The sequence below is a fragment of the Cibotium barometz genome, chromosome 7 (assembly GCF_041138505.1).
Source record: "Cibotium barometz isolate CiBa-2024 chromosome 7, ASM4113850v1, whole genome shotgun sequence".
NCBI lineage: Eukaryota > Viridiplantae > Streptophyta > Polypodiopsida > Cyatheales > Cibotiaceae > Cibotium > Cibotium barometz.
The window spans coordinates 37,690,907-37,709,451 of NC_141052.1; the positions used below are offsets into that span (position 1 = coordinate 37,690,907).

Here is an 18,545-nt window from a genome sequence, read left to right on the forward strand (position 1 = left end):
AAACACACTAGGCTTTACTATCTTTATATAGCTAGAAAATAACTTTTTGCATTTTACAACCAAAGCTGATTTGACCTCGGCTATGTAATCCCATTTAAACGTATTAAAAGCTATAGCCACATCCACATGCATAATAAGAACATCCTACGAAGTATATTTGGCATATTCCATTGCCAGATATACATAAGCAATATTGTTCATAATTTTTCTTCTGGGGATAAAATCATATTATTGTGGATGCAAACCTTGGAAAAGCAAATCACCAATACGATTTGCAAGCGTTTTAGTTGCCAATTTATAGATAATTTGCATCAATGTGGCCTTCAATCATCAAAGGATTTTCCCAAGTTCTTCTTTCTAAGAATCAGGCATATATCTTATTTCCCATGCAATGTTAATCATCTTCAAAATCGGAAGTTTAAGCTCATCCCAAAAAGCAACAAAGAATTCAACTATCCCAACCAGGTGACTTCCAACACCCCATACAATATTATGCATGTGTCAACTCTTCCTTAGTGAAGGGGAGATCATGCCTTAAAGCAGATTCACTGTCAACAATAGAGTGCACACATTTTAAGAAAAATTTTCCAGCATCAAGGACATCAGAATCCACACGAGATAAACTTTGAAATATGTGCGATAGATTCAATTGCAAGCTCCATTTTTGTCGATGTCCGTGCCATCAAATTTCTTAATACACACTATTTTATATTTCTGCCTATCAGTATGAAAGGTTTTGAAAAATGGCTTGGACGAGTAACATTTATCTTGGAGTTGCTTATATCTCGATTTGATTTCTTCTGTATCTTTCCTTGTTGATTCACAGAGAGTGCATGCTTTTTGCTTCACATAACATGTTTTTTTGATCTTGTGTAAGAGTTTGAAGATGGTTGAGTGACATGAGTGATTGGATTTATCTCTTAGCCAATTCAACTCTTTGGCTGGCATCTACAACATAATACCTACCATAGTCAGCAAATGACTGTCTACATTTGTTGAACAAAACAAAACCAAGCAATGTCAACAACATCTAATAACTGAGCAAAAAGTGGAGAAATGGCATCATGTACTAAAGCTCTGAAGGCATCATGCAAAAGATAGCTGTTATTTATGTGTAACAGTCTCTGATGTTGTAGAAGAGGTCCCATATGAAAATACTCTGAAAATATAAAGCCAACCATAGTGGTGAATGATTAGAGAGTGTTGAGGCATGATCAACACAAAGCTTGCATGAAAAGGAGTCATACTATCGAGTATGTAACAAATACCATCTCTCCAATCTAGCCCAATATTGAGTGAGAGCATTATAGCGGTAAGTGAAACCTGGAGTTCTAGCGCCAATGATTAGAGGCGTCTGCTTGCAAAATAAAATTGTCCCAAGCGTGATGCTAACACTTTACATATGAGAAAAGCCTGATGTATTATCCTCTCTTCGTGGGGGGTAGTTGTTAAAATCTCCATAAACAAAAGTATTTAACAACCAGGGATAGGAATTGAAGAAATTCCAAATCCTTTACTGCTCATGGGAAGATTGAGATGCATATACTCCTGCAAATTGAGAAATTTCACCCTGCAAAGTACATTGCACAATGATACATCGAAGCAATGAGTCATTATATTCCAATGTTAGCTCTAGTTCATGTCTTTAAACAGAAGCAACACCTAAGAATTGTTTGCTTCCGGCATAGAAAATGTTATATTGAGCAAAACGACACTTTATTAGAAGCATGTTATGTACATGATAGAGAAATGAGAGGATTAACAAGGGATTAACTCTCATTCATATGCATAGACCCCCCCGGATCCCGCAATACATTCCAAATAACATCATGCTTATCAAAGAGCTGAGTACTTCCAGTACAAACTTGAACCGAATTACGTGAGACTGCATTAGTACCGTGATTCGCTTTTGCATTGAGAATATTAGCTGCTAAGGAATCCACATTGTGAGCTATATTCTCTTGAGTTTGCATCCAATTACGGTTTTGTACAAAAGGCGCCGTGAAAGTCTTTTTTGGGGCAATAAAATCCTGATCCATTATACTTTTCTTTTTAGACTTAGCAAATGCTGTAGCCTTACTGGTAGAAGCTTGCTAATTAATCATAGGCAAAGAGGGTGACAGTGGAATGACATTTGCAGGAGAATTAGAAGGTGAAGCTAACACCATCGAGGCTTGGGCCACAGCTGGTGGCTTATGAGAAATGACAATAGGACATTTATTGGAGATATGCCCAAACTGTTTACAGTAAAAGCATGCACCAGCAAACATACCCGAAATAAGCTCATAATTCGGACGGCGGTCAATCCCAAGTTGTCTTTTTATTCCAATAGAGACCGAAGGAAAAACAGGTCTAGTTGTGTCCTAGAGAATCATGAAGCAATTTCCATCTTCACCAGGTCGAGGAGGACAAATAACCTTACCCAATGAAGCAGCTAACATAGACAAGTGTTCACGAAAATGTTTTGGGAAATGCTTCACTATGACCCACACTGGGTATTTATGCTTAATGACACTTTCATAATCCTTGTTCGCCGATCACGGCAATACATGAACCAATTGAATGCCAAACATGAGAGGCAACTTTTCCAGAAAGGCTACTATGTGTTTAGGTTCTTTAGAAAGAACCTCATAAAATCCTTTGGCAGCCCAATACACACCATCAACTACATTTCCCTGCAATTCTGATTTTATCCATTATGCCGTCCCATTTGCAAGAGGCATCTTGCTCGGGAAGAAGACCACTGCAGCATTTTCGAAGAATTTCTTCAGTGGTGAAACCATCAGAGGGAGAGGAATATTGAGCCTGAAATCAGGATCTGACAATTGCCATTCTTTTTTACTGTCCACAAAATTATCAATCAACATATCATGAACAAAGCGTTCGTCGGGAGAAAGCTCCTGGAGAGATTTGCCAAGCTCAGTAGTACAAAGAACCTTGTTCCTGTGTGTTAATCAGTCTTGTGAGCATGATGATAGACCTTGATAATCACATTCTAAGCATGATGATAGACCTTGATATTCACATTCTGATGCGAAGCCAACTGGTCTAGAGAAGAACAAAACAATTCACTGTACACAAACCCTTACACACACACACACACACACACACACACACACACACACACACTCAGAAAGGGATGTACAGAGAAGAGTATCAAAGGATAGAAGCTGGGTGGAGGAAGAAAGCAGTGGAAAAAATGGAGGCACGAAAATGACAGGTGACAGGTTACAGGAAGTGATGTGCAGGCCGGCGCTGCAAAGGCGGCGAAAGGTGACCAAGAGCTAGCGAAGGGTGAGGGAAGCTGGCGTTGCAGAAGCAGTGAAGGGGCAGGGCAGCTGGCGCTGTAGAAATAGCTGATGGCACTGGACAATCAGCAGAAGCAGCCGACGAGGCACGCGGCGTTGCGTGAACACCCAGAGCTCTAAGCTCTTCATTACCACACCCACAGTGCCCCCTATCATCACGGGCCCCAAGATCGGGGTCCTGGACATCGGCAGGCGGCGTTGCGTGAACGCCCAGAGCTCTAAGCTCTTCATTACCACACCCACAGTGCCCCCTATCACGGGCCCCAAGATCGGGGTCCTGGACATCGGGATGCAATGCATCCCATCATGCCAATATGTGATATAGCTCGGCTCCATCAGCCGTCGTTGAGCGCATCATAGCGCGATATAACCTTGTCGAGTCACACCCGTCTCATGTATCCCCGGCCCGACTCCATGTCCTTGTGGTCTCGGGTCTATCCATCCATCTCGAATCCATGATCCAACCAGCCCGGCCTCATCGGCCCGTCGGCTCGGGACGGCTCGCCATCCCAGTAGCTTCGCTGTTTCCACCGTTTTTCCTTCCATCGGTTCCATTTCCACTTCGGCATGATCGCCGTCAAGGTGGGGAGGGCATCCCTCGAGGCACATGGCACCTAGTAACCCCCACGGCAACCCGGGAGGCCTAATGTGCCTACCCGGTGCGTGAGTGCGTTCTAGTGTGCCTAGATATGGGTCCATGTTTCGCTACTCCTTACACTTCCTCCCCATATAGATGCATGATTTTCGGTGCAGTCAAGCATACCTCGAGAGCACCATGTGAGGCCGGATAGAAATCCCAAAAATCCCACACCTCACATACACCCCCCCTTTATGGAATTGACGTCCTCGTCAATTGATTTTTGAACCAGAAGGGAGTGCCTTGTATCATGTTTATTATATTCTCCAACAAGTGCCTACAACTACGAAAAAGGAAAGCGGGAGGTCTTAACTTTGCTTTATGGCCATGAGCAAAGTCAGTGTCTAACCCGTTACAATTGTGCATATTTTTGGATTTTTATCTATTTGTGTGGCCTGGACTTCAAGCCCCCGCTCGAGAGTCCCCCGAATCCCCAAAGTGCGAGGTACCAAAATGCTGCATTGGACCCCGCTTGACTCCTGTCTGAGCCGAATGTAGATCTCTTCAAGACAAAGCAACACTTTGTTCCACGGGAACACGGATTATGGAAGGAGGCCGGAAGCAATTAACGCGAGAGAGCGGGATTGTAGCCATGGGAACATAAAGACGCACATAATTTTTCCATATTTTTGTGGAGAAGTGCAATGTAAATTGTTTTAGGCCGATGTGGGTTCTAAATGAGAGTTCTAAGTGTATTAAGCAAGGCTCACTTATGGGGTTGTCCGCCCATGTGTGAAAGAGGCCTAGGGTTAGGGTTAGTGACATCTCTACAAAAGAGATGTTAGCTAAAGAAAGTGGACATTTTTTGCCATTCTCATAAGCTATTGAGTGAAGCTCTTGAGCTCTCAAGCTATGGCAGCTTTCTAACTCTCTCTCTATTGTACTCTAATGAGCATGAAGCTCCAATGAGTATAGCTCCACTTCATTCTCTTAATCTGTTTTAGCATCATTGAAGTAGATTAATCTATGATTAGTTGAATGCTTCTTTCTTTCTCTTGTGTATGCTACATGCTTGTAGTGTGTGCGTGTAGTCTCCATTGATGCAAGCTCTTGCCCACTTCTTTGGCAATGAGTTATTCATGGATAGACTCTCTCTATGAGCTTGTGGGTTTGTGAATGTTACATTCTCTGCTTGCTTAAGCTTGTGGGTTAGTAGATGCACACTTATGGATTTGTAGGCATTAGGAAAAGCTAAGATTTAATCAATGTTTGAATGGGATTAAGAGATTGCTATGCATTGCTTGTTGTCTTGATTAGTGTAGTGGATTTAAGGGATTGAGAGATTGATTGAGGTGTTGAATGGTTGAATCGTCAAGTGGTGGTTTGTGTATGTGAACTCTCCCTCATGGGATAAGCCTTCATGCACTAATCGGGTCGAGTCCTCGGATTGACACTGTGTTTCTTAATACATTTGTTGATTGGTAGTACTCTATGAGCACTATATTGCACGGTAGAGAGAACCGCTCTACACACTTGCCTGTTTCTCCTGAATCAAGTATGTTCTGGCCTTCTTGATCGTCGCGTACTCAAGAGTTCCCAATGATATTCCCATCTTCAAGGAGGTTGACCCCATTAATTTTCATAACCCTGTTTCCACTTGGTGTCTCATCTCACCAATCTAATCATCTGCCATTCCAATCCATGTTATCGACATTGTTGAGGACAAGGTTTTCGTGGTCAAGCCAAGCCCTAGCTATCTTGACACCAAGATAAGCTTTGCATGTTCTTTTTCCATTGATCCCTTGAATCCATGGGTTGTGGGGTGAGCCTATAGCTCTGTTATTACCCATATGCGCTAAGGTGCTGAATCCTTTTGGGACATGAGTTACAGAACCTGACTAACGCTAGCTCGGCCTGCAATGATTCTTGTCCTGTCTGTCTCCTGCAACCATGTGTAGGTTCTTTTGACCATTTTGTCATGATTAACCTGTTCTGATCTTGGCCATACGATCCTTGAGCTTGAGTTTGCTCTAGCCTTCATGACACCATGTTGGCCTTTACATAATCTCTCACCTTTGGATGTTGCACCCTTGTAACTGTGAGCCTTGATGCTCGAATGTTTGTTTGCTCATACTGCATGAGCCTAGTTGCTCGGATGTTACTCATACTGCATGAGCCTAGTTGCTCGGATGTTGAAGCTTGAGGACACAAGTAGCTTAGTAGGCTAATCCCAAGTCACCTGTTTGATTTGTTTTCGAGCCTTTGAGTACTTGTTATGCATCTTGTTTTCCCTTTGAACGGCTAAGTATAGATGCTGCCAACAGAAACCGAGTGTTGTCTTGGAATCCAATGAACACTCTGCCACTAAGTATTCATTCATACATAGCACAATTGCCACCTTGTGCACATGCAGTTTGCATCTTTAACTTCACTTGGCCCAAGTCTCTCCCCATCTGACTCCGATGAGAGCAATTGCCACTTTGCTGCCATCATCCAACCATAAGTACATTGCCACCTGTGCACTCCTGGCTGTTTCCATCTTCAAGTTCTTCTTGGTATGCATATGTGCCTTCATGGTCCTAACTTGACCTCATGTAGCACGTTGTATTCCAAAATCTGTTTACCCTCCCTAGATTTCTCTAGTTTGGGCCGGTATGGACCCCGAAGTGTTTGCCACACCTAAGAGTCCATGGATTGTAGTTCCGATTTTGTGACCTTTTTGTGCGATACTGGTTGCACGGCCACTTTGATATGACCACTATGTTGGGTCCTTCTGATGATATGATATATGTGAATAGGGAATATAGGTGCCATGATTGGACTCACCCTCACCCGAATGACGATGTCTCTTGCTAGCTTTACTTACCCGGCTTCTGCCAACCTTCTGTCGACCCACATGATGATATAGATGATGGGGTTATTGGTGTCGTCTTTGGTCTTACCCTCACCCGCATATCAATGGTGAGAATGGTTTCCGCTTCCCAATAGCTTCCACCAACTCCATCTGAAACTGACAACTTTATTTGCCCAGCTACCTGATATATGGGGGTTCAAGCCCCTTGGATGCTGCCCCAATAGCTGACAAGGGGGTTCAAGCCCCTTGGATCTGATTGCATCTAGAATGGGGGTTCAAGCCCCTTGGATGCTGCCAACAGCTGACAGGGGGTTCAAGTCAGCTGCTGCCAATAGTAGCTGACAGGGGGTTCAAGCCCCTTGGATCTGATTGCATCTGGAATGGGGGTTCAAGCCCCTTGGATATGATTGCATCTGAAATGGGGGTTCAAGCCCCTTGGGGTGATTGCATCTGAAATGGGGGTTCAAGCCCCTTGGATATGATTGCATCTGAAATGGGGGTTCAAGCCCCTTGGATATGATTGCATCTGAAATGGGGGTTCAAGCCCCTTGGATGCTGCCAACAGCAGCAGGCTGACAGGGGGTTGCATCTGAAATGGGGGTTCAAGCCCCTTGGATGCTGCCAAAATAGCAGCACAGCTGACAGGGGGTTCAAGCCCCTTGAATAGAATTGCATTTGAAATGGGGGTTCAAGCCCCTTGCATAGAATTTCATCTGATATGGGGGTTCAAGCCCCTTGCATATAATCGCATACCATTGTGCGTAGCTTCATTGGGTTTCAAGTTCAATCTGATACCTTCTGCAGATATAAGTATATGTATGATCTCTGAAAAGAATGTGGTGGCTTCACTACCACAAGGCTCATCATGGCCTTAGCGGACACCTTACCGCTTAGCGGATACAATCCCGCTTGATATATATATGGTTATATATATATATATATTCCCAAATGATTCGTCTTGGCGGTTTTGCATATTCATTGCTCTTCCATGTTATATGATATATATGAGAGTACCATGCTGACACAACGGTCCCATATCCGCTGCATCAATCTTCAGATCAGCTTCCAGTCCCATAACCGGTCGCTTTAATGCATACATGGCCCCTTTGTTGCTTCATTGCTATCTATATGCATATGCTTCATAATTCCCTCTGTCTGGCACAAGAACAAGCCTTCTCCGCCCAGGGTTCTTCGTACTTGCCTCATGCTAGTCCCCACTCACAAATGATCTTGATGTGGCGTTTCCAACCCGCAACCACGAAGTCGGGTGCTGCTGGTCCGAAATGTGCCACTATACCTGGATTGCCGTTTTCTTCAAATCTCCACCTTCCAGTGTATTTATCTCATGTGAGGTTCTAAGCCCGCTGTTCTTCTGATTCGAAGTGCTGTCAGCCCCACCAGGACCAAGTTTCATATATCTCTGACTCTCCTCATATGAATGATATGGGCCTCTATTAGAAATTGGCCCTTGCCAACAACTCAGTTGGACTTGCACCTTGATACCTTCCCTTGTATCCATACCAATCATTCCACATGCCAAATAGCTCACTGGTCAACTATGGATTTTCACAAAACAGACTGCATATCTGCATTCTACTCGGAAAACCGATCACTTTTCATATATAACATGTCTTCAAATTCCATCCGTCTGGGCCTCCGTCGTCCAGAGCTACCTTGTTATTGAAGCTTCCATATTTGCAACCCGGATCCCCCGCGGTCCCGACCAAGCATGCCATCCTGTACCTCGCGTCCACACACTCGTAAGACAGGTATATGTAATCATGGGCAAATTCCATCATCTTGATGTTCAAAAATGAGTTTTTCTGTCGTCGGCTACTTTTGTGCCGTCGGCTCAGTGGCCGTCATATAGTCTTGCTCAAGTTGCCGTTTTTGCCGTTTTTATGATTTCTTCCGTCCTGGCATCACATGCCCCCATGTGGGCTTCCCAATGATCTCTGCTCTAATACCAAGTGTCACGGGCCCCAGGATCGAGGTCCCGAACATCGGGCCGCAATGCGTCCCATCATGCCAATATGTGATATAGCTCGGCTCCATTGGCCGTTGAGCACGTTATAGCGCGATATAACCTTGTCGAGTCACACCCGTCTCATGTATCCTCGGCCCGGCTCCATGGCCTTGTGGTCTCGGGTCTATCCATCCATCTCGAATCCATGATCCAACCGGCCCGGCCTCATCGGCCCGTCGGCTCGGCACGGCTCGCCATCCCGGCGGCTTCACCGTTTCCACCGTTTTTCCTTCCATCGGTTCCATTTCCACTTCGGCATGATCACCGTCAAGGTGGGGAGGGCATCCCCCGAGGCACATGGCACCTAGTAACCCCCACGGCAACCCGGGAGGCCTAATGTGCCTACCCGGTGCGTGAGTGTGTTCTAGTGTGCCTAGATATGGGTCTATGTTTCGCCGCTCCTTACACTTCCTCCCCATATAGATGCATGATTTTCGGTGCGGTCAAGCATACCTTGAGAGCACCATGTGAGGCCGGATCGAAATCCCAAAAATCCCACGCCTCACACCCCCCCACACACATGCACGCACACACGCACGCACGTGCATGCGTGTGCATGCACACACATACATACACAATTATCTTTAGTTTTCTTTGTACACGTGTATGCACGAAAACATGTACGTGCATGTGTGTGTATGCACATACATACACCCAATTATCTATAGTTTCCCTTGTACACACGCATGCACGTGCATGCGTGTGCGCATATGTACATACATACACACACAATTATCTTTAGTTTCCCTTGTACACACGCATGCACGTACACATGCGCGTGCGTGCATGCGTGTGTACAAGGGAAACTAAAGATAATTGTGTGTATATGTATGCGCATGCACACCCATGCACGTGCATGCGTATGTACACACATACACACACAATTATCTTTAGTTTCTCTTGTCTACTTTCAAGCAGTGCTCGAAAATTAAAGGCTTAACCAGGATTATCTTTAGTTTCTCTTGTCTACTTTCAAGCAGTGCTTGAAAATTAAAGGCTTAATCGGGATTATCTTTAGTTTCCTTTGCCTACTTTCCCTTGTTTATTTCAACCCTTAAAATTAACTAGCTGAGAACCCGTGCTTTGCATGTCTTTTCAGGCTTCCAGAATCAAATTCTACCCAAACCTCCTCCTCCCTTTCCCAAACCTCCAAATTCTTGCCATGTGGCAACTTTGTGAAACTCTTCCTTAAGATAATATAGAGAAGACAATGCTTCGGCTTAACCAGGATTTAGACTTGAAAATCATTAGAAATCATACAAATGCTGGGATTTGAATCTACAAAGTACCAATTTCATTCCATCAAATTAAAGGCAACGTGAAATTTTAACTGTGATTTTTGAATTTCAACCGAGAAAATTACATGACAAACCGGGTTATATGAGCACTGCTATCAAGTGTATCTTTCTAGGGAGTGACACACATGAATATCACACTTAGGGTGGCTTTTTACTTCACACATGTATATCCATTTCACCTCTTCTCCACTTATATATGTAGATTGGGCCTTATGATAATTTTATCTAGTTTGATGTAGCTTGATTCATTTAGCTAGTGTTGTTGATTGTGTTGTCTAGGATACACTCTCATCTTATAGCTATTTTGATCCTTTGTCCTTTTATCTTATTATGTGAGGTTTTCTTCCTCATTTTTCATTTTACAAAGTTGTTGATTGTGTAAGTAATAATATTCTAGCTATCCTCTTGACTTAATTTCTTATAAAGTACAACTTAACATGACAAAACTCCTTTAATTGACATTTCAAAAGAAAAAAAACTATGAAACTTATAATATGTTGATGTAGTAAAACTCCATTTTTAGCATGGGCATAATGCTTCAAGAGATGAGATGATACATGGGCCAAGTTTAAAGGGAGTTAAAAGCATTTACATAGAAAATCCACTTTGTAATGTATTTTCCTTAGTTGAAATTTAAAAATCTCGATTGAAATTATTTGTTATTTCTTGGTTCTTGAGGTATAAAAATTATATGTTTTAGTTATGATCTCATTAATTTCTCTAATTCTTAATGCTAAATCTCGATTACTTTGGAGCGTTATCTTATTTTTAGTGGCTAGGAAAAACATCTTTAATTATAACATAAAATATAGAGATGTATTGGATCAATGTTGAGATATTATAAAGAGATACTCACTTGCAACTTATTAAAGATCAAATATGAGCTTTGCGACCCTAAACAATGTTGAGATATCATAAAGAGATACTCACTTGCAACTTATTAAAGATAAAACATGAGCTTTGCAACCCTAAAATGCCGCGTTATATTATTACAAAACCATGTGAATAACTTTGTAAAAACTAATCAAAATAAGGAAAACCCTTTATAGTATCTTTGCTTAATTACTTGAAATCTTGCAAAGTGTTGTTCTATAAACTTCAAAGATGAGAAATCTACTTATCAAAAATCAAGTCCAACTAATGAAAAATAATAAAGGCATACATTTTTAGTATTGGCTTGATTTTCTATAAAGAATGCTACCTTGGTGTTAAAATTAGGCTCTTTTGAGTACTAAGATTTGAATATCCCACACTATGAGTTCCGAGATTGAGAGAGAGAGAGAGAGAGAGAGAGAGAGAGAGAGACTCTCCATAGACTAGAAATATCACAAGGTGTGCCAACTATATAGTTGATGTGAATGGGGTAAGACTGAAAGACAATAGGATACAAAAAGGCCAATGACATGGTAGCGCACCACTTTTATGTGTAGCTAATCATATAACAAGGTGAATAACACTACCTTGTCCCCCAAGTTTGATTTTTGACGGGCACCCTTACCCTTCAAAATTGACGAGTTTGGTGAATTATAATAATTTTTTGTATTTTAGTATAATTTTGATGGGCATTTTAAAAATTTGCAGGTATTTTACGGCCAAAATGCTCAAAAACGAGCGTAACAAGTCCATCAAAAAGCAACTATAAAAAGCAATTATGCTAGCCACTCTTAGACCTTTGCCTTGAAACCTATAGCCTTGGGCTTTGTAAATTGTACAAGAACCCTTATCTAGGATTCTAATGCACAAGATAAGGATTCTAATGCACATACCACACGTGCCAGTGGCCTGTGACCTTCATTAAATTACCCTGCATCATTCTAGTACCACTATGACTAGCCTTACAAAACATATAAATGTTGATAGTTCAAACATTAACAAAACAAAAGCTGAAAAGAGCTATCAATAATATTTGTATAATGATTTTATCAGTAGTACAATGATTTTGATTTTATGAGCCAGATCGAAAGTGTCGAGAATATACCATACTGGACTACCTGAAAGTTAGAAACACAACTTTTTTGAGCTTGACGTATCTCAATGTTGATTTCCGACCAGTGAAAAGCAGAACCCTACTCACGTTAATTTGCAAGGGTTTAAGCGGCACGCTTTCTTGCCTTCCAAGTTTCCGTCCTGTCCGCTCTCTGCACACATGCTCATTACACTGTATGTAGAAAGCTCGGCATGGGCGCTGCAAGGCAAGCACAATGAATTAGGGGTTTTGCGGCTCCAATTCAGAAATTACGAGAGACCCATTTTTTGTAATAACGAAAGGTGGGTTTTTCTCTGAGGATTGAATCTGGCAAGGAAGCAGTGGTGGGCGATTTCGCGAAGCTTTTTGCGCTTTTAGATTTTTTGTGTCCCTCCGATGGTAAAATCTCGCAAAAAAGAGCAGTTTAGGTTTCGGCTCGGACAACATGTTGAGGTTCTTACCACATTCTTTATCTACATGCAATATCTTCTCTAGGATTTCGTAAATTGCAAAAAAAACACGCATTTTTTTGCCCATTATTCAAATTACCCAATTGATTCACTGAAAATTTATTAGCAGCTTACTTGGGTTTTAATTCTGCTACAGCTGCTGTGGACAAGTTTTACACCCCTCTTAGGCAGTTGCTTGCTTGATTAAGAGGAATTAATCGGGTGTTTATAACTAATTTGAATACCCAATTGCGTTATTTTTTCAGGTCCTGCAAGGCTCCAGAGATTTGCGAGGCTCTTGGCAGCCTGCAACCATCGTAATGGTGAAAAACGGCCGCAGAGAAGTCGAATACAGTGAGCTTTTTCAAAGCGATGGTGTCCACAAGCTTAGAGAATCTTACTCTGTGATGAGGGATTCAAAAGATTCAAGCAGAGATTGGCGCCAAAAATTTGGCCGGAAAGTGAGAGGGTTTTTGAGGCCAGTTCCCCCTCAACTTACCAGTGGAGACCTAAAGAGCTGGAGCAAAGGCCTGTTTGTTGATGCATTTTCAAACGGTGCATGGTGGGAGGGTGTTCTGTCAGAAGACATTGATAATGCAGATGAGACTGCGTGTGTGAAAGTACTGTTCCCTGATAGAGATGATGAATCTACTGTTGATGTCAAGAATTTGAGGGTTTCTCATGAATGGGATGAAATTACAGGCGATTGGGATTTGAAAGGGCAATGGAAAGGCCTCTCTCCCTTAGGACAAGGCAAACACACCTCTTGGAAAGAGACTCATAGCTCTCATGCCTACAGTCCAATGCCAGCTAATGTCCCTGCTCACAACAGCCAGGTCGCCCATGCCAAATATCCTGAGCCCAATGCCACCCCCAACTACAACAGAGGCCAAAAGCTCCTTGTAGTCAAGAAGCGCATCGCAGTTAAAAACTTTCTCCTGGATGCCGGATATACACTAGAGTTTCATCAGCGCATTGGCAGGAGAAGGGAAGCTGTATATATCTCCCCTACTGGCCGGAGATTTTACTCTCTGACCATGGCTTGCAAAGCATGGAAAAGACAGCATAAAATGGCAAGCAACATTGGGCCATGTGAGAGTAAGGAAGCAAAACTCCTCAGTACCTATGATATTTTTGAGGGTTCACCATGCTTAGAACCTCGGTGCAGTGAAAAGAAGGGAACTGTAGAAGGTTCCCCATGCTTAGAACTTCCGTGCAGTGAAAAGAAGGGAACCGTAGAGGGAAAACATGGTGGGAATTGTGCTGACAAAGATGTAAAGGGTTCTCATATTGTGCAAAGTGTTGATTCCATGGAGTGTTCACCATGCTTAGAATCTCCTTGGAATGAAAAGAAAGAAACGTTAGAGGGGGAACATGGTGGGAAGCTTGTTAACAAAGATGTTCAGGATTGCCATATCATCCAGAGTGGTGATACCACCAAGTGTCCACCATGCTTAGAACCTCCCTGCAGTGAAAAAAAGGGAAAACGTGGCCAGAAGCGTCATTTTGACAAAAATGTTGATGAAACTCATGCAGGTATCACCATTGTGGGTTCACCATGCTTAGAACCTCTTTGCAGTGAAAAGGAAAGAACCTCAAAGGGCAAACGTGGTCGAAAGTCCTGCCTTGACGAGGATTCTCGTGTCACTCAAGGTGAAGATACTACCTGCGGTGGAAAGAGAGAAACGTCAAAGAGAAAATGTAGACGGAAACCCATTGTTGTTGAGGGTTCTATGATCACCCAGGGTTCACGTTGCACAGAACTTCCTGGTAATAGTAGGCAAAAGAGGAGGTCATTGAAGGGCAACAATGGCCAAAAGCTCCCATGTAACAAAAGTGCTTTGGACTGTCAATCAACAACTTCATCTATAACTGAGAGAACAACTTCTCACTTTCGAATCACGTTTTCTCCATTGATAGACAGATCAAATGGCAAGCAAGGGCTAGAATCCTTTGATGGGAGCCTGAAGAGCCCATTTGACAATGATGTCAGGGACTCCTATTCACCAGCCTCAACTATCACAGAAGCAACAAAGTCTCTTTTGTTTTCACCGGTGGCATCGTCTCCAACTGATAGAGAAACCAACATGCAAGTTGAAAAAAAGGTGGAAGTTGATGATATCTGTAGTGCTTGTGGGGATGGTGGAGAGCTAGTCTTGTGTGACCATTGCCCTTCTACCTATCATGCAGCGTGTGCAGGTCTAGAAGTAAGCTAACTCCCTTTTGAATGTACTTTATCTGCAACTGCTTTTGTGGGGTCTGGGGCTTCTGTTGTCATTGATAATTATTTATTTAGGCTTAAATTATAACTGTGATCATATGATTTTTTACACATGATAACAGGGTTATTACCATATGTATGATGACAGGGTTATTACCATATGTATGATGACAGGGTTGTAGATGATTACCATCTATGATTTTTTACCATGTGTACATGATAACAGGGTTGTAGATGATTACCATCTATGATTTTTTACTATATAAATTATAACTGTGATCAGATGATTACCATCTATAATTTTTACCATGTGTACATGATAACAGGGTTATTACCTATGTATGATGACAGGGTTGTAGATGATTTTAACTATTTGCTGGGTGCGATCTTGTAGCACCACTTGCCACAGTCCGCAAACATCTTCTTATCTACTCTATGTATTTGAGTCCAGGCTATTCCCAAAGGCAATTGGTATTGTTTTGGTTGTTGCTGTGCATCTTGTGAAGGGTTTCTTTTTGAGGGTGAAAACAGCACCACACTGGTTACCTGCAACCAATGTGAGAAAAAATGTAAGCTTCTCCATGGCTGGAATATGCATTGCAGAAACCTTTACTTCTCAATTGGTTTTCTGTGAATGCATTTGTCATTAGATGTTTAATTTTTCAGACCATATTAGCTGCTCGCCTTCAGAAGGCAGGCATAGAATGTACAATGCTGCAGAGAGCCACTGGTTCTGTGGTGAGAGCTGTGCAGAGGTATGTTTGTTGTACATAGCTCATCTTGATGCTTTTTTTGTGCATCAGTATTAGTTTGGTGATATGTGATGTGTTGTGAGCAGATATATGCTGTACTCCACCGACTTATTGGGATTCCTCATCCTCTCGAGATAGGGGGACTCTCATGGATGTTGCTAAGGTTCACACAGCAAGGAAGTTGCAGTGTCTCTTTAACTTCGAGGGCTAAAGCAGCAAGTACCAGAAAGCTTTCTGTAGCACATGCGGTGTTGCAGGAGTGTTTTGTTCCAATGATTGACAAATGCACAGGATTGGATATAATTGCCCAAGTTTTGTTCAGCCAGGGGTGAGATACCATTATCTATGACTTTCTTTTCCCTTTTTTGTGGGGCTGGAGAAAGAAGAAAGAAGAAAGTTCTATTAAGGTATGCGGACGGCTAAAATGAACTATGAGACCAAATACAATTACGTGACATTAAGACCATGGAGAATCTGTGGTCCAAAAGAAAAGAAAACCCTCCAAAGAAAATTCTACTATGAGAGAGACAGAGAGTGAGTTTTATTAAGCGTCTTCAAAAGACCCAAAGGGTCTAGTGACCAAACAAAGAGTTACAATGGCTCCATGAGATAACTCGATCATGGAAAAGAAAAACATAAACAACTAGCTATATGTGAAACAATGATGAGAACAATAGGCACTTCTGGATACATGTGAAAAATGTATATCTCCATATCATGCCAGTACATGAACAAACTTATGTCTGTGGGCTATGATCCTCATTCATCTAGGATATCCAGCATAGGGGAGTCGAGAGACATGTGTATACCTATGTTTTTATGTACATACACATATATACCTGTATATATGTATGTATGCATGTACATGTGTGCCCACATGCGTGTGTGTACACAGTCTGAATTCAATGTTTCTCATGCATACTTACATTTCGCTTTCCATTATGGCTAAGCAGGTCCCAGATGGTTCGGCTAAATTGTGGTGGTTTTTACACGTTAGTTCTTGAAAGAGGATGCGAACTGGTCTCGGTTGCAACAATCAGGTTTCCTGCATGTTTATGGATTTGATACTGGTTTATTATTAGCCACTAGGTTTTACTGGTTTATTCCAATTAAGTGTTTTTGTAACCAAATGATATCTATATTCTGGTTGGTTCAGAATTCATGGATCAAGGCTTGCGGAAATGCCATTCATTGGCACTCGGTTTCATCACCGCCGTAAAGGGATGTGCCGGCGTCTTATGTGTGTGCTTGAAAAGGTTTACAACTTAGCTAGTTGGGTTTGCTCAAAGCTATCTACTTGTGGGTTTTTTTCTTATATGGGGCAACTTACTATGCCATGATCCCTCTGTGTGAGTATTGGTCCATCATGTGTGTATAGATGCTGGAGGAAACGGGGGTAGAGAAGCTGATACTCCCGGCAGTACCCCAGTTATTGAAGACTTGGAGAGGCAAATTTGGCTTTCAATATATCAATAGCACTGACCGGAGGGAGATGATGAGCATGAACTTGGTGCGGTTCCCCGGAACTACACTGCTTAAAAAGTATATGACTAAATTGGGCCCCCAACCACAGATTTGCTGCAGAAGCATGCTTTCCAGTGATCACCATGTCAACACACAGGTCCATATTGACAAGCCAGAGGTGCCTGCTACTACTCAGAAAATAGCTTGTTTTGGGACAAAAGAAGTTTAGGCACTGAAGGTTTACATGGTGTGCTAGCAGGATAGCGGGTCTCCATGTACCATGGGTTCCAAACAAATATCAAAGGGAAATGCTTACTGCTTGTTGTGCATGGACAAACCAACGGGATGCGATTTAAAAAGGTGATGTTTAGAACCCCTTTTATGGTTTTCCAGTTATTTTAACACACACCCATATTAGACGAGCTCATCTACAAGGTGGCACTCTTGGTTTAATATTTCACGTGAACTGATTGGCACTCTGAGTTTAAGGTGTTATGCCGTGTCATAAAGCAGGTGGAACATTAAGTCTAAAGTGTCATGCAACCGAGTTTCCATGTCATCAAGCAGGGTGGTGCCTAGGCTACCACCCCTTCCTGTCAGCAGGGGCCCATCCAGGTCACCTGTGAGGGATGGACGGCAATCTTGTCCACCCAACTCCCCGCCCACTGTCGCTGGGCAGGGATTGTTGTGTCTATTGCTGATTTCTCCTGCTAAATTCTCCTACTCTTTCTTGAACCAACTGGTGATCTTTATTGCTAGTTTTCAGGCTTTTTTTCCCCACAGCTGAGATCTGTACTCGTTCGCAGCTCGAAAAATGGTAGGGACTGGTTCTGAGATCAGCCCTGCCTCAACCATGCAGCTGCCATGCGGGCTGCTCGCTATCGCTGAGGTTGCATGTGACTGTGAAGTCATAGGTGCACCTCACCTCCATGGGAATACTTACGGTTGGAGAACAAGCCTTATCCAAGACTCAAGTACAAAACCATAAAGGCATGTCCACACACTCTTGTAAAAGAGAGTGGATAAAATCCAGAAAGTAACCACAAGTTAAAAGTCAAAGGGGCATCTACCTCTGTTGGAATCAAGGAGCTGATTTAGGGGAGAAGGTGGAGAGAATCATGGAGCCACCCACTCGCACCTAATCACTCACCTCATCACAAATGTTAAAGTTGTATTAGGCAGCATGTATGGAACCTATTTAAAGGCACTCTTCTCAATGATAATTAAAAAAAAAAGCATTTGAATCATTTTGCCACTCTCATATTGAGTCGTGTTTTATTTCTCTCTCTCTCTCTCATATTGACTCCAGGAGGCTTGAGCGAGATTGTCACAAGCAGGGATGTCATTTTTTATACAGAGACTCATCAGTGCCCTGAGAGGGGCTTACCATACATAGCCGGGTATGAGTGGGAGTCAGCTTTCCGAGGTGAGACCCACACATCAGGAGGAGTATGTGGCTCTGGAGGGGTAGCTGTCCTTTTTAGATCCCATCTCCGACAGATTCTCAACATCGTCCAGAAGGACGAGGATGCACTGTATCTTTGGGTGTGGCTACAGCTTAGCAGTGACAGAGTCATCCACATTGCTGTGTGTTATTTTGCACCACGCCACTCCCCTTACGCCGCACAGC

General features: G+C 42.6%; 1 protein-coding gene across 2 annotated transcripts in view; it reads left to right on the forward strand.

Moving 5' to 3' along the window:
- The first annotated feature begins 12,055 nt into the window (after positions 1-12,055).
- Positions 12,056-18,545, forward strand: part of LOC147636958 (uncharacterized) — a 99,269-nt gene continuing 92,779 nt past the window's right edge. Inside the window, exons 1-9 of one of the 2 annotated variants that reach the window (XM_086800547.1) lie at positions 12,056-12,482; positions 12,745-14,685; positions 15,151-15,268; positions 15,366-15,454; positions 15,538-15,779; positions 16,405-16,491; positions 16,608-16,707; positions 16,830-17,072; positions 17,175-17,275. In XM_086800547.1, coding sequence (XP_086656673.1) covers positions 12,426-12,482; positions 12,745-14,685; positions 15,151-15,268; positions 15,366-15,454; positions 15,538-15,779; positions 16,405-16,491; positions 16,608-16,707; positions 16,830-17,072; positions 17,175-17,275 — 2,978 coding nt within the window. In that variant the 5' untranslated portion in view covers positions 12,056-12,425. Of the gene's footprint in view, positions 12,483-12,744; positions 14,686-15,150; positions 15,269-15,365; positions 15,455-15,537; positions 15,780-16,404; positions 16,492-16,607; positions 16,708-16,829; positions 17,094-17,174; positions 17,276-18,545 lie in introns of both variants that reach the window. The other variant, XM_086800545.1, reaches the window with a different exon arrangement.